At 36.9% G+C, this 12,897-nt stretch overlaps 1 protein-coding gene and 1 long non-coding RNA gene across 9 annotated transcripts in view; one reads left to right on the top strand and one right to left on the bottom strand.

The window, feature by feature from the left end:
- Positions 1-12,897, bottom strand: part of LOC6737210 (NAD(+) hydrolase sarm1) — a 52,759-nt gene that overhangs the window by 25,792 nt on the left and 14,070 nt on the right. The window contains exon 2 of one of the 6 annotated variants that reach the window (XM_016171058.3): positions 11,219-11,498. The exons of the other annotated variants lie outside the window; for them this stretch is intronic. Coding sequence (XP_016030906.1) covers positions 11,219-11,344 — 126 coding nt within the window. The 5' untranslated portion in view covers positions 11,345-11,498. The remainder of the gene's footprint in view (positions 1-11,218; positions 11,499-12,897) is intronic. 6 annotated transcript variants of the gene reach the window in all.
- Positions 3,679-10,740, top strand: LOC27207006. 3 transcript variants are annotated; one of them, XR_006541788.1, is made up of 5 exons: positions 3,679-3,754; positions 7,650-8,193; positions 8,253-8,350; positions 8,715-9,353; positions 9,693-10,540. It is a non-coding gene; the product is annotated as an uncharacterized LOC27207006 (long non-coding RNA). The 3 variants fall into 3 exon arrangements; XR_001600248.3 differs by having other exon boundaries at positions 3,686-3,754; positions 8,695-10,740; XR_005544045.2 differs by having other exon boundaries at positions 3,691-3,754; positions 8,715-10,547.

The raw sequence follows: 12,897 nt of genomic DNA, 5'->3' as shown, positions 1-12,897 counted from the left end.
GGCACCAGTCACGGTTTCAGGAAAACTTTTTATTCAAAAACTTTGGATAAATAAAAGTGAATGGGATCAGGAATTATCCATAGAAGATAAAAATTATTGGGAAAAATATAAAGAAAATTTATTATTGTTAGAGAATATTCGAATCCCAAGATGGATTAATTCAAACAGTTCTTCAGTCATTCAGATTCACGGATTTGCGGACGCCTCCGAAAAAGCATATGCTGCAGTAGTCTATGCTAAAGTAGGACCTCATGTTAATATAATAGCTAGCAAAAGTAGAGTCAACCCTATAAAAAATAGGAAGACAATTCCCAAACTCGAGCTGTGTGCAGCTCACCTGCTTAGTGAATTAATCCAAAGACTAAAAGGATCAATTGACAATATAATGGAGATCTATGCTTGGAGTGATTCCACGATTACCTTAGCATGGATTAACAGTGGTCAAAGTAAGATCAAATTTATAAAAAGAAGAACGGATGACATTCGGAAATTAAAAAATACTGAATGGAATCATGTTAAGTCAGAGGATAATCCAGCAGATTTAGCATCCAGGGGAGTGGATTCTAACCAGTTGATCAACTGTGATTTTTGGTGGAAAGGTCCGAAATGGCTAGCAGACCCAAAAGAACTTTGGCCTCGGCAGCAGTCTGTAGAAGAACCTGTCTTAATAAATACGGTATTAAATGACAAAATAGATGATCCTATTTACGAATTAATAGAAAGGTATTCCAGTATAGAAAAACTTATACGTATAATAGCATACATAAATAGATTCGTGCAGATGAAAACAAGAAATAAAGCCTATTCATCAATTATTTCAGTAAAGGAGATAAGAATAGCGGAAACAGTTGTTATTAAGAAACAACAAGAATACCAGTTTAGGCAAGAGATAAAGTGCCTTAAAATCAAAAAGGAAATCAAGACAAATAATAAAATATTGTCATTGAATCCATTTTTGGACAAGGATGGGGTTCTAAGAGTTGGAGGAAGATTGCAAAATTCCAATGCAGAATTTAATGTTAAACATCCAATCATTTTAGAAAAATGCCACCTAACAAGCTTATTAATAAAAAATGCTCATAAGGAAACATTGCATGGAGGGATAAACCTAATGCGAAACTATATCCAAAGAAAGTATTGGATTTTCGGGTTGAAAAATTCGTTGAAAAAGTATTTAAGAGAATGTGTAACGTGTGCAAGGTATAAACAAAATACAGCTCAGCAAATAATGGGTAACTTGCCAAAATATAGAGTGACGATGACATTCCCGTTTCTTAATACTGGAATAGATTACGCAGGTCCTTATTATGTTAAATGTTCAAGAAATCGTGGCCAAAAAACATTTAAAGGATACGTTGCTGTATTCGTTTGCATGGCCACCAAAGCCATACACTTAGAAATGGTAAGCGATCTAACTTCAGACGCATTTTTAGCAGCACTCAGAAGATTTATTGCTAGACGGGGAAAATGTTCCAATATCTATTCAGACAACGGAACAAATTTTGTAGGAGCTGCAAGAAAATTAGATCAAGAGTTATTTAATGCAATACAAGAAAATATAACGATTGCAGCGCAGCTTGAAAAGGACAGGATTGATTGGCATTTTATTCCCCCGGCAGGACCTCACTTCGGAGGTATTTGGGAAGCTGGAGTTAAGTCAATGAAATACCATTTAAAGCGTATAATCGGCGACACTATTTTGACTTACGAAGAAATGTCAACTCTTTTATGTCAAATAGAAGCATGCTTAAATTCAAGGCCATTATACACTATAGTTAGTGAGAAGGACCAACAAGAAGTTTTAACACCAGGTCATTTTTTAATTGGAAGACCACCTTTAGAAATAGTCGAACCAATGGAAGATGAAAAAATCGGAAATTTGGATAGGTGGAGACTTATCCAAAAAATGAAGAAAGATTTCTGGGTTAAGTGGAAAAGTGAATATTTGCATACGCTCCAGCAAAGGAATAAATGGAAAAAGGAAATTCCTAATATAGAAGAAGGGCAAATAGTTTTATTAAAGGATGAGAATTGTCATCCTGCAAGATGGCCTTTAGGAAAGGTGGAAAAGGTGCATAAGGGGAATGATGATAAGGTCCGAGTGGCTAAAGTAAGGATGCAGGAAGGATATATCACTAGACCCATTACTAAAATTTGTCCCTTGGAAGGAATAAAGTCTGTTGACAAAAATGAGGCTGACCAAGAGCCAAAAAGACGAACTAGAGCGACATCGGGAATGTCCAAGATCGGATAATAATGGTGCATACAACGTCCGAATATTTAATTTATAATTTTGAGATAGATTCCTATCACATAATGACGGAAGCCACATTAAATCAATGTCAGAAATGGCAATTAAATAAGAGAATATGCAAAGGAAGTTGGCCCTGGAATTCAGCGAATGATAATGCATGTGAGATTCAGCCTCTAAAGCCAGATAAAGCGGCGAACTGCATCTATAAAACAGTAGTCGACTCTAAAAGTTACTGGGTAGAGTTAGAAAAGAAAAGTAGTTGGTTGTTTAAGGTTCCTGAGAATTCAAAAGTCCGTCTGCAATGTACTGGCTCTCAAATTGAATTGTTTGATTTGCCTCAGCAAGGAGTTTTAAGCATTGCGCCATATTGCACGGCAAGAACCGACGATAAAATTCTAGTTGCCCACCATAACATTCAGTCCGAAAGTGAAGAATTATTATCAACACCTTATATAGGAGAAGTTAGTGAAGTGCCGAAGATTATTTGGGATCCGCTGAAACTATCAATATTAAATCATACTGAGGAATTTGAACGATTGAATAATGAAATTAAATTTATGAAAGAGAACCATCAAAAATTGAAAGATTTACATTTCCATCATATTTCCGGACATGCTGGATTAATTATTGCTTTAATACTAATGATAGTATTAATAATATATTTCATACGGAAATGTGCTGTGCAACAAAGAATGCAAGCAATAACCTTTGCAGGTCCGTTGCCAGTACTATAAATATCAATAGTAAATAAACAATAAAATAATATAACAAATAAAAATATACAGTCCACTATATCGTTGTTTAATAGAAAATGTACTTCTACATAGAAAAAGCAAAATGTTTAAAATAAGTTAATTGAGTACAAATTGTTGAATTAAAAATAATATAAACCATAATTGTAATCCAATAAAATTAAAAGCCAGAAAAACTAGGCCCATTGAAATCTTAGTTGCAAAATAAATGAACATATATCAAATAAATACAGTCCACTGCTGTTATAAATGCAACTAATATACTAATGTACATCTCAGCTTTGCTGGCCCTTTGGCAGAATGTTCACACATGAACACGAATATATTTAAAGACTTACAATTTTGGGCTCCGTTCATATCTTATGTAAATGAATCGAGAGCGATAAATTATATTTAGGATTTTGTTATCTAAGGCGACATGGGTGCATTGCTCAAAAACATGTGCACACTACATGAGTCAGTCACTTGAGATCGTTCCCCGCCTCCTAAAATAGTCCCTTAGCGGGAGACCACAGATAAGGTCCTCGCCGCTCAAGATAGGCAGATGTGCCCGAGCGTGGGACCTCGATAAGGCGGGGACTATTTACTTAGGCCTCTGCGTAGGCCATTTACTTTAAGATGCGATTCTCATGTCACCTATTTAAACCGAAGATATTTCCAAATAAAACCAGTTTCTTACAAAAACTCAACGAGTAAAGTCTTCTTATTTGGGATTTTACAATCTTATCGGTTTTAATGGGTTCAAATGGTATTTACAGATTGATATGATAGATATGTTTTAAATATTTTGTTGATGAGTTTAAAAAATCATTTTGCGAGACAAAAACTGTCACGGCTATCATTCAATTTTTTAATACTTTGTGCACACTGGTAATTCTTTTAAGTGTGGCTGTCTGTTACGATTTTTGGCGAAATAACTTAAAGATTCGCTGATTCAGTCCGAGCAGGAGCTTAAGTATTTGCGTGTTTATTATTGATTTTAGCCGGATTTGGCCGGCTCCGCGTGGACCTGATCCCCGTCTCCACCGTGCGACACCCACACTTTGCTGCCTGTCACGCGCGACCCATTTTTCACAGCTGGGAGCGGCCAAAAACACGCGATTCACCCATATCCATGTGGCGCCCGTCGCCTGTCGACTGCCACATGTCATGACCATTGTGCCAAGTCCTTTGACTCTAATTAGCCCAGGGCTCAGCCGAAGCCAAATCGACCTTCGCCTCTTTTTGCATGTCCTGACTGAAGGTAAGGTTTTTGAACTCTTCACCACCAACCCCACCCACCCACTGCGATTTCCTCGGTATTTAAAGCTCGCTTATATGTTTGTTTTCCCCTCATAAGTCTCAATTAAACGCCACTCGTCTTCGAAGAATGCCTCTGAATTCTTTTCCACGAACTTCTCCGAAATTATGAATTCTTAATTTCTTAATATGTGATGGCAAACTAATTTGCATGATCTGCGATCTCAGATAGCGCTGATGCCGTCGACAGCTTACAGCTGTCGGAGTTGTTCACATTGTGGGACTGGGCAATAATAATAACGTCTATAGTATTATTCACCGAATCCCTGCAGCAGGTGGCTACTGGTATTATCATTATTATTGTCATTTGTCAAATCAGCCAAAGCAAAAGAGAAAGAAAAAAACCATATTTTTTTTTAGCTGTTTGTTTTGTTTTAAAGGTGAATTCCTCTGTCGCTTTGAGTTATGACCATTTTGCATAAATTAAGCGAGGGCTTTATTTTGTTTTAAAAATTATAAAACGAAGAAAAAATGTTCACACTCAAATCAGACAGTATTTCATAATGGATTTTTGACAGTGGATGATTTATGTGGAACAAAGGGAGATAAATAACGATTTAGACTTGAGATGAATTCGCAATTAAATAATTAAGTTGCTATCTAAATTATTCAGCAACGGTCCAGGCACTGCTTAACTCCAAATTTGTTTTAAATGGTTTAAAATGTCAATTTAAAATTTCATTTAAAATGATCCTCGCGCACCAACTGAGTTTTTCGAATTTTGATATTCGATTAACAAAATAAGGTCAGATATTTAATTCAGTTTTATTGCTTATGAAAAAAATATCAGTTTTTGCTGAAGGGTATTCGTTAGTCACCTTAATGCCCCAAGACACAAAGCAAATTATCTTCAAATTTAAACTTGATGATTAGCAAAGTTTTATTGATTTATCAAAGTATTAGTTTTGAAGACTTGTCACAAATTCCGAATCTAAAACCGTTTCAAGGTAGGGATTTTATCATCACTGTGGATTTGCATATAATTTGCGGTTCACTTTGGTTCAGTTTCGTTTGGTTGTTTCATTAAAAAGTTATAAAACTTCATCAATTAACATACATAAAAAAAGGGGTGAGACAAAAAACAGAACCCGTAATAGAACATGGAATAATAAAACTGGCTTTTATGTGGGTTTTTTGTTTGATTTTTATGTGATTTAAATGAACACCACATTGAAATTGGGCAGTGGGATGGGGGTCGGAATTTTAGCAAATATATACATATATACCAACAAAAAAAATTGGCACACGAGACAACGCTTGAGTGATTTTTAATGTATTCGTGACAATAATTTTTGGGCGCTGCTGATATGGGGTATACGTTTGGTGGTTTGGGGAAGGGGTTTGGGGTCTTTTTTTTTTTTTTGGCTGAATGAGTTGGTGGGTGGGTGGCTGGTAAAGGGGTGCCAGAAGCACCATAAAACGTATTATACTGTCGTTTTATTTGCGTTTTATTATTGTTTAATTAGTCCCTGGCATTCAACTATGAATGCCAAACTTTGTTTGTTTGCTTTGAACAGTAGCATCCTCCAGCCCCCAACCCATTTTGTAGCAACCCCCTTCCCGCTTTTTTTCAACCCAATCCCCCCACACACCCCACAAACAGAGAGAATTTCTATCATAAAGCCAGTTTATTGTTCTAGGGCGGCAAATTTCAAATGCAAACGTAGGGGGATATTGCGAAAAGAAGAAAATGCGAAGAGAGCTCCACAATGTGGGCAGAGTGACATTTCAGGGGAAAAAAGAAAACAAAAACTGAGACTGTTTCCAATGGGTCGTAGGTTGAGGTTGTCGTGTGGGCGAGGGCGATAAACAAACTGGAAGTGCAAACACCGACTGCGAAAAGTTGATGAATAGTCTAACCCGAGTGTGAGCTAAGGAAAAAACAAATACAGAAATATTTAAAGGTTTGTTAAAAATCCACCATTTTAACTTCAAGAGATAATAGGGTCGTAAAAAGTGATTCTTATTGATCGCTTTAACAAACACTCGCTCACAACACTATTGGTTGTCCTTTCAAATATATTAGTATTCATTTTAATTTATGATTTTCCTGCCTATTAGATACCTCTTAAAAATAGCTTTGAACGTCTTGAGGTCTTTAGCTTTTGACATACAAATGCGACCTTATTATAATTGATAACTTTAATAAGTCAGCATCAAAAAGGCCTACAAAAATATGGCTATTTCCACTCACTGTCTTCTTGGCAACTGGCACCTTCAAGTGCACTTATTTAAGCCAACTTTCAATGATTCAATTTTAGCACTTTCGTCTCCGACTCGGCTTTTAGTTGCCCACTTCTCGAGCTCTCTGCCCCCGGAGACATATATTTTGTACCTGATGCACCTGCCATTCCACCTGCCAAGCGAATGACGCGCTTTGCAATTTGAGCACTCAAAGGTAGCAAATTGAATGAAAAATAAAGCGGGAAAATATTTACGATGACATGGCAGGCAGAGGTATTTCCGCTCAGCTCCACCTGCACCTCCAAACTCAATTTTCTATTCAAATTGCCCCGCTGCGATAGATAATGCAAGCCGCTGAGCGAAGGAAAATCGGCAAAAGGCAAAAAAAAAGGCAAGGCAAACGGGAAAAATCGCACAAGTTCAAGGTCTATGTCAGTGGCATTGTCGTGCTCTGTGATTATATTTGTATCTGCATCTACGTTTTGTATCTGCATGTTTTGTATGGCAACGACTGCAGCTGAAACAGCTGCGATTGCGACTGCCATTGCCAATTAGATCTGTCTGAAATTTGTCTCATTAGCCAGAGATTAATCTAATGCATTCGAATTTGACGTTACATTTAGCCCACTGCGTAGGCGGTTGGCTCACCTGAGAATCTTGCCAAAAGTTAACCATAGGAACGATGAAAAGCAAAGGGGTAAGGGGGTTTTAAAAACCAAAGATTCTGCGAATCAATTGTTTCAGAATTATCGCGAAGAAATGCCTTAGAATGCGAAGTGATCCACATTATTATCTTGAATTTTGTATTCCTAGTAAATTGTGGATCTACGGATACGGTTTAATATATATGTATATATTAGGCTGTGGCTTTTTATCTTATTGTTTTTAAATGTGAAATTACATTTCCATGATGTTTAGGAAATCACAGCCCGTTTTAAAGCCCCCTCAAAATGAGTCAAGATAGCTCTTAATCATACGACTTAAACTATAATTTCATCAGGAAATGAAAAGAATTCATTTAGAAATTCCATTTGTATATGCGTAAATGTTAAAAAATTTAATATAAAATTTTAAATAAAGAATTTAAGATAGTAAAACCTTTAGCTTTCTATAAAATCAACAATTTTACAAACTTTGCTTTTATTTTCACTTTTTTTCAGACAATATGTCGCATTAAGGAAACGATTTCCACGTTATCCCTTATGGGGATTGGGCACCCATATTTTCAGAGGCCGAGTCAGATTGCAATCCCTGCAATTTGAACAAGGGTGTGTTTACTTTCGGCTACCCCTTTGATTGCCCGATTGCGTGGGCCGGGCCAATGTCTTTTGGACATGTTTGTCGCGACCGCGATTCGATATCAGTTGTACTGGCGGAGATAAGCCATAAATAAACGGAGGGAAAGAAAACATTTCACAGAAACAAAAAACAAAAAAAAATGGTATTCATATCTATGTGGTTTACCTGTACATCGAAAAACCGGTTCGCAGATTCTTTTCACCTGGGCGAACTGCCAATCTGGGAGACGAGGTAAAAGTGCCAAAATGTATATCGTTTTAATGGGTTCTCTATGTGAGGCCGAGACTGTGTGTAGTGCAATCAGAAAGCATAATCGAGGCAATCGACCATGAAACTGAGCAACAACTACGCAAACTATCTATAAGATACATTTCCCATCGCACAGCCAATTGTGGCCAGGAAGGGGTGAGGTGCCTTATTATACCCCTACTATAAACAATAACAAGTTTTTTATGTCTTTTCAGGGGAAAAGTTTATACAGAACTTCCTGTTGCTAAAATTTACAACGGAACGTTTTCAACATTGAATTCGAATATTGGCAAATATTGGTTGGATTTCAAAGGTAGATATATATTTAAAATTTTAATATCACACAATTTTTTAAAACATTTTCCATAATTATTACCTTATGGTTAAAGTTGTATTTTCATCAAAGAAAGGTAAGGAAAGATGCACTCAATATATTTACTGCATTTTTTAATCACTATAAACACTGGTAAAACTGATTTTAATATTTAATGCTTCTTCGATCTTAAAATATAGAATATTATTCGGTTTCCGTTCTATTTGTTAACACTTAACCTTAATTAACATACATTTTATATCATTATTTGTGATAGTATTAACAGGGTAATAATCACGTTATTTTTGTAATTTATAATTGCGCTTCGATTTTATATATTTCAGCACTGGTATTTTGATTTCAGCTTTTGAACGCGCGACGGCGACGAACACAACTGAGTTATGAAAACTGAATGAAAAGCACAAAGCAGAGCAAAGTAAACTTGTTTGCCGCCTGCCCACCCCCAACAAAGGCAGGGAAAGAGCGAGCAATATGAAGAGAGAGAGAAACATCAATATTGGCGCTTTTTAGCATTTTGACTTAACAACACTGGCAGTGAGAACGAGGCATTACCATCTGGTAAAAAAGCTTTCAAAACTTGTTGCTCTTGTCTCTTTTGTTTTTCTCTTTCCCAAAAATATAAGAAACCGACACTTTAAAGATATATTAACGAATATCGAAAATAATTGGAGTCTTAAATTGTTCGAACTCGTAGTATTCGTATATTTTATACAGATTAGAGTATATCCCTTACAGTTTTCGATTTACCCCTCTCTTTCTCTTCTTAATGCCCCTCTCTTTCTCGCACACCAAAACCGCTGCAAATTTGAATTAATGGTTCACCCTGTTGCTTTTTATCTTTTAATTGAGCTGAGCTGCAATTCAAGTGGACCGTGTGAGATCTACGAGCTCTGGGGTTTTCCCCGCTTCGGGAAAGAAAATCATCTTAATTGAATTCATTCATAAATTGCAGCTTTGAACTGGACCAACAAGTCTCTATCTGGTAAACATCTACGAGAGTGGTCCATAATTTAGCAAAATTAAATGAAAGGCTGTTTGGAAAATGGTTTTATTGATGTCATTCAGTTGTGATAAAAATGTAATCACTGAGGAATTAATTTTAAATGGATTAATATAAGATTTATTTATTGTAGAGAGTTATTGAAATGAAATCCATAGAATGTATTATAACCTTTGTTTACTCCTTTTCCCTTCTAATATCTTTGCTAATTGAAATGCCATATTTCCCATATTTTTCCAACTGTAATAACAAATTTCTCAATAATGGAAATCTTAAATCAAGTGAAAGAACTAAAATTTAGTAACTGCAATCCCACCACAGCACTGATCCTATAAACAGACCGAAGGGGCGCCGAAAGATATCTTAACATTGCCCCAAGATGAGGAATAGTCGGCGCAAGAGTAAATCCCCCAAACCACGGCATGATCGCCTGCTACACCGCAGTCCGTCCGTTTGTCCGCTCATCTGTCCGTTCGTCGGACAGTCCGTTCCCCCAATTGACGTCAACGGCGCCGACTAAAGTCAGTGAGGCAGGCCGTAAGAGGCACGTACTGGAAATCAAATGATGTAGTTTCTACATTATATAGACAAAGGCGACGTCGGCAATGGAAAGCAGGGTACAGAAATAAAACATTCGGTTCCACTTTAGAACGAGACGAAGAGCAACGCACAAAATCCAACAAAGATCCAGATATTGGCTATATAAGCGAATACAATTATATTTTTAGAGGAGATACAAGAAATCTTTTATCAATTTAAGAGAATTTTACTCAGATACTTTCTTGGCCCAGGTCGAGAGTGCGAATTGGCAGATGTTTCGTTGCGTCTGGAATCGTTCAATATCAATAGATATATCTGGGCTAACCACTTTAAATGGGCAACTGGAAATCCCCGGGCCAACTGCAGTTGACGCATTTCCAGTCGACGCATTTGTGTCTTAATAAACAAAAGCCGCATGAAATTTATTATAAACAAATAGCTTGCTATCGTTCGATCTATGTGCCGGCAATTTTAATGGTTTGTGTTGTTTGGTTCTCTGAATTTGCCAACGAAAATGAGCAGAAAACGTGTTTGAAAAGTGGAAAATTAATGTTTATTTTTAATAGATTGGAACTATTTAAAGTGTGGCACTACGCACCAAACTGCGTTTTAATTTTCAGCTTCAGTTCGTTTTATGACCGCATATTTAAAGTTTGAAATGACATTTACAACCTGCGCTGGCCTTTAAAAATGGTTATAAATGCATTTGGATTTTGTGAAAGCTGAGAACATATCTTTTTTAAACAAACCTAATTTTATAATATACTGTAAAAATCAAGTAACGACAAATATGAAATAAATTGGCACTTCCTGTTTTCACTCGCAATTTTTTATCAAAGCGACGTTTTAGAAATAATACTTCCAGATTTTGCATCCGGTTGTTTTGTTATAACATTGTAAATTTTTAGACACATAATATACCACTGCAGTTTCTAGGAATCCTACACATAGTGCATTCGAAGTCATTAACAAATTTAGACGTCTTGTTTGCGTTCTTTTTCTTTCAAACAAAAGAAGAAACCCAGGTCCCAATGCCATTGCGTCAGAGAAGCAATCATAAAATCATGTTTTTATATAGGTAGTAAAGGTGGCCATTGAAATGAGCATTCTTGGTCTTTCGGGCCGCCTTTCACTGACCCATTAGGAGGAGATCGCTCGCCGTCGTCTGGTTGCTCATTTTCTACCGGCGACGGCGCCTCGGGGTTAATGTACCCTGTGACCCAAACACTTAACACAAAACCCTTGACTCTGCGGCACAATTGGGCCTTCATTGAGGCAGTTTTTGGACGGAATTGATTGACAATTACCTGATAATGCTGCCGGGGAAATATGAGACGCGATCGCAGGGCGGCCGAGGTGTGAGTGCCACTGGTTGAGGCATTTGCCGGTTGGGTTTGCGCCAGCAGCGGACTTCTTGTCGATGTGACAACCATTGTTTATGATTAATCGTTCACTTGGATTCACCGCACTTTGATTCTCGATTTTATTCAAATTCAATCTGTTTTATTTTTGGGGTTTTCCCTCGTGCACTCGCTGTTTGTTTACCCTTTATTTATGATGGGTTCGTTGGCATTTTTCCTAGGAATTCTTTGCAACAGACACAAAAGAACCAAAACAAAAACATTTTTCATTTATATAATTATTAACAAGCCAGACGATTAGCATTCCGTGGGGTTAACAGCAGAAGAAGACCGACCGAGTAATTTATCCGCATAATCGCATTCAGAAAGTGTTTTTGGCTAAAAGTATTTTACCGTTTCAGTATTGTTGCGCATAAACAATTATCAAGCATCTGGTTTTTGTGCTCGTGCTTTATTGTGATTATCTGTGTATTTATTTTTGTTTTTATTTCGAATTTTGTGTTTTGTCTGCTTTTGGCAACCGTTAACCGAAAGATACGCGAAAGAGCCACAAAAGATCGCGCTCAGAAAGGCTTACACAAGAAATGCCACAGAACTGGTTTTCGTGCCTGGCCGTGCCTGTGACAAATGTATCTGCAAGATACACAATAAGCGTAACTGATTATGGATTCCTTCTATGGATAGTTTTCTGCGTATTCTCCAGATACAATGCCCAATGGTGGAGTTGCACTTAGCAAGTTTTTCTGTGCTTCCCCCGACTGAGTTGTATCTTATTTGGAAATGGGCAACCGATCGTTTGAAGCTGCTAATTGAGAAGTAAGCAAACATCTGAAGAGCAAATAGGCTTGAAAAATACTCTTAAAAAAACAAAAATTTAACAAAAATAAAAGTATCTTTCCAAGCTAAAGAATGCGCATCAATTTCGAGCATTATATTACAGAGAACTTAACCCTTTGCTTTACGATCTTTTTAATGCTCCATAAAAGTAAACCTTTTCTGGAAAATCCCTAACCCATAAATTCCAAATCTTTCCATTGGCTTGAGCATTACATGCAAGAGATGCAAATAAGATACGTTTGACATTTACAGCTTCTTTCGGATCAGACCTTGACTCGATTCGACTTTGGTCTGGTTTTTCACACCTTTGGGCGTGGAACAAGTTCAAAGCCCACCTAGAAACTCGAGTGAAGCATTTGAAAAGCCCACGTGCTTGGGTTTTCCCCACTTCCGTTTGCCAGTGTTTTTTTTCGCTGTGTCTTCATGTAACTGACTAATGAGTTTCCGCTTGGATAATACAGCTAATGCCAACAGGCGACATAAGGCGTTAACCGCTTTTTCCTGTTGCACTTTTGGCTTGCTGAGTATTTTTTTCTTTTTTATTTACTGTGGGCGTTCGTCTGATTGATTTTAAGTCTGCCAAAGCGACGAAAAGCCTACGCAACAATTTGAGTTTTTTGCTTTTTGAGTTTTTCCAAGCACATTTGCTTTGGGACCGGTTTTCTGCTGTTAACTCGTTTTATTAGCCCACTTAATTTTTGTTTCAACAATCTATGTAAAATTATTCTTGAATTTTGTATGAGCCGTGCACTCATTTACAAATGTAGATTCTATTTAATATATATTGC

This window comes from Drosophila simulans, chromosome 3L (assembly GCF_016746395.2).
Source record: "Drosophila simulans strain w501 chromosome 3L, Prin_Dsim_3.1, whole genome shotgun sequence".
In the NCBI taxonomy this organism is placed as follows: Eukaryota; Metazoa; Arthropoda; class Insecta; order Diptera; family Drosophilidae; genus Drosophila; species Drosophila simulans.
The sequence above is the reverse complement of the archived record's forward strand: the minus strand, read 5'-3'. Positions and strand labels throughout refer to the sequence as shown.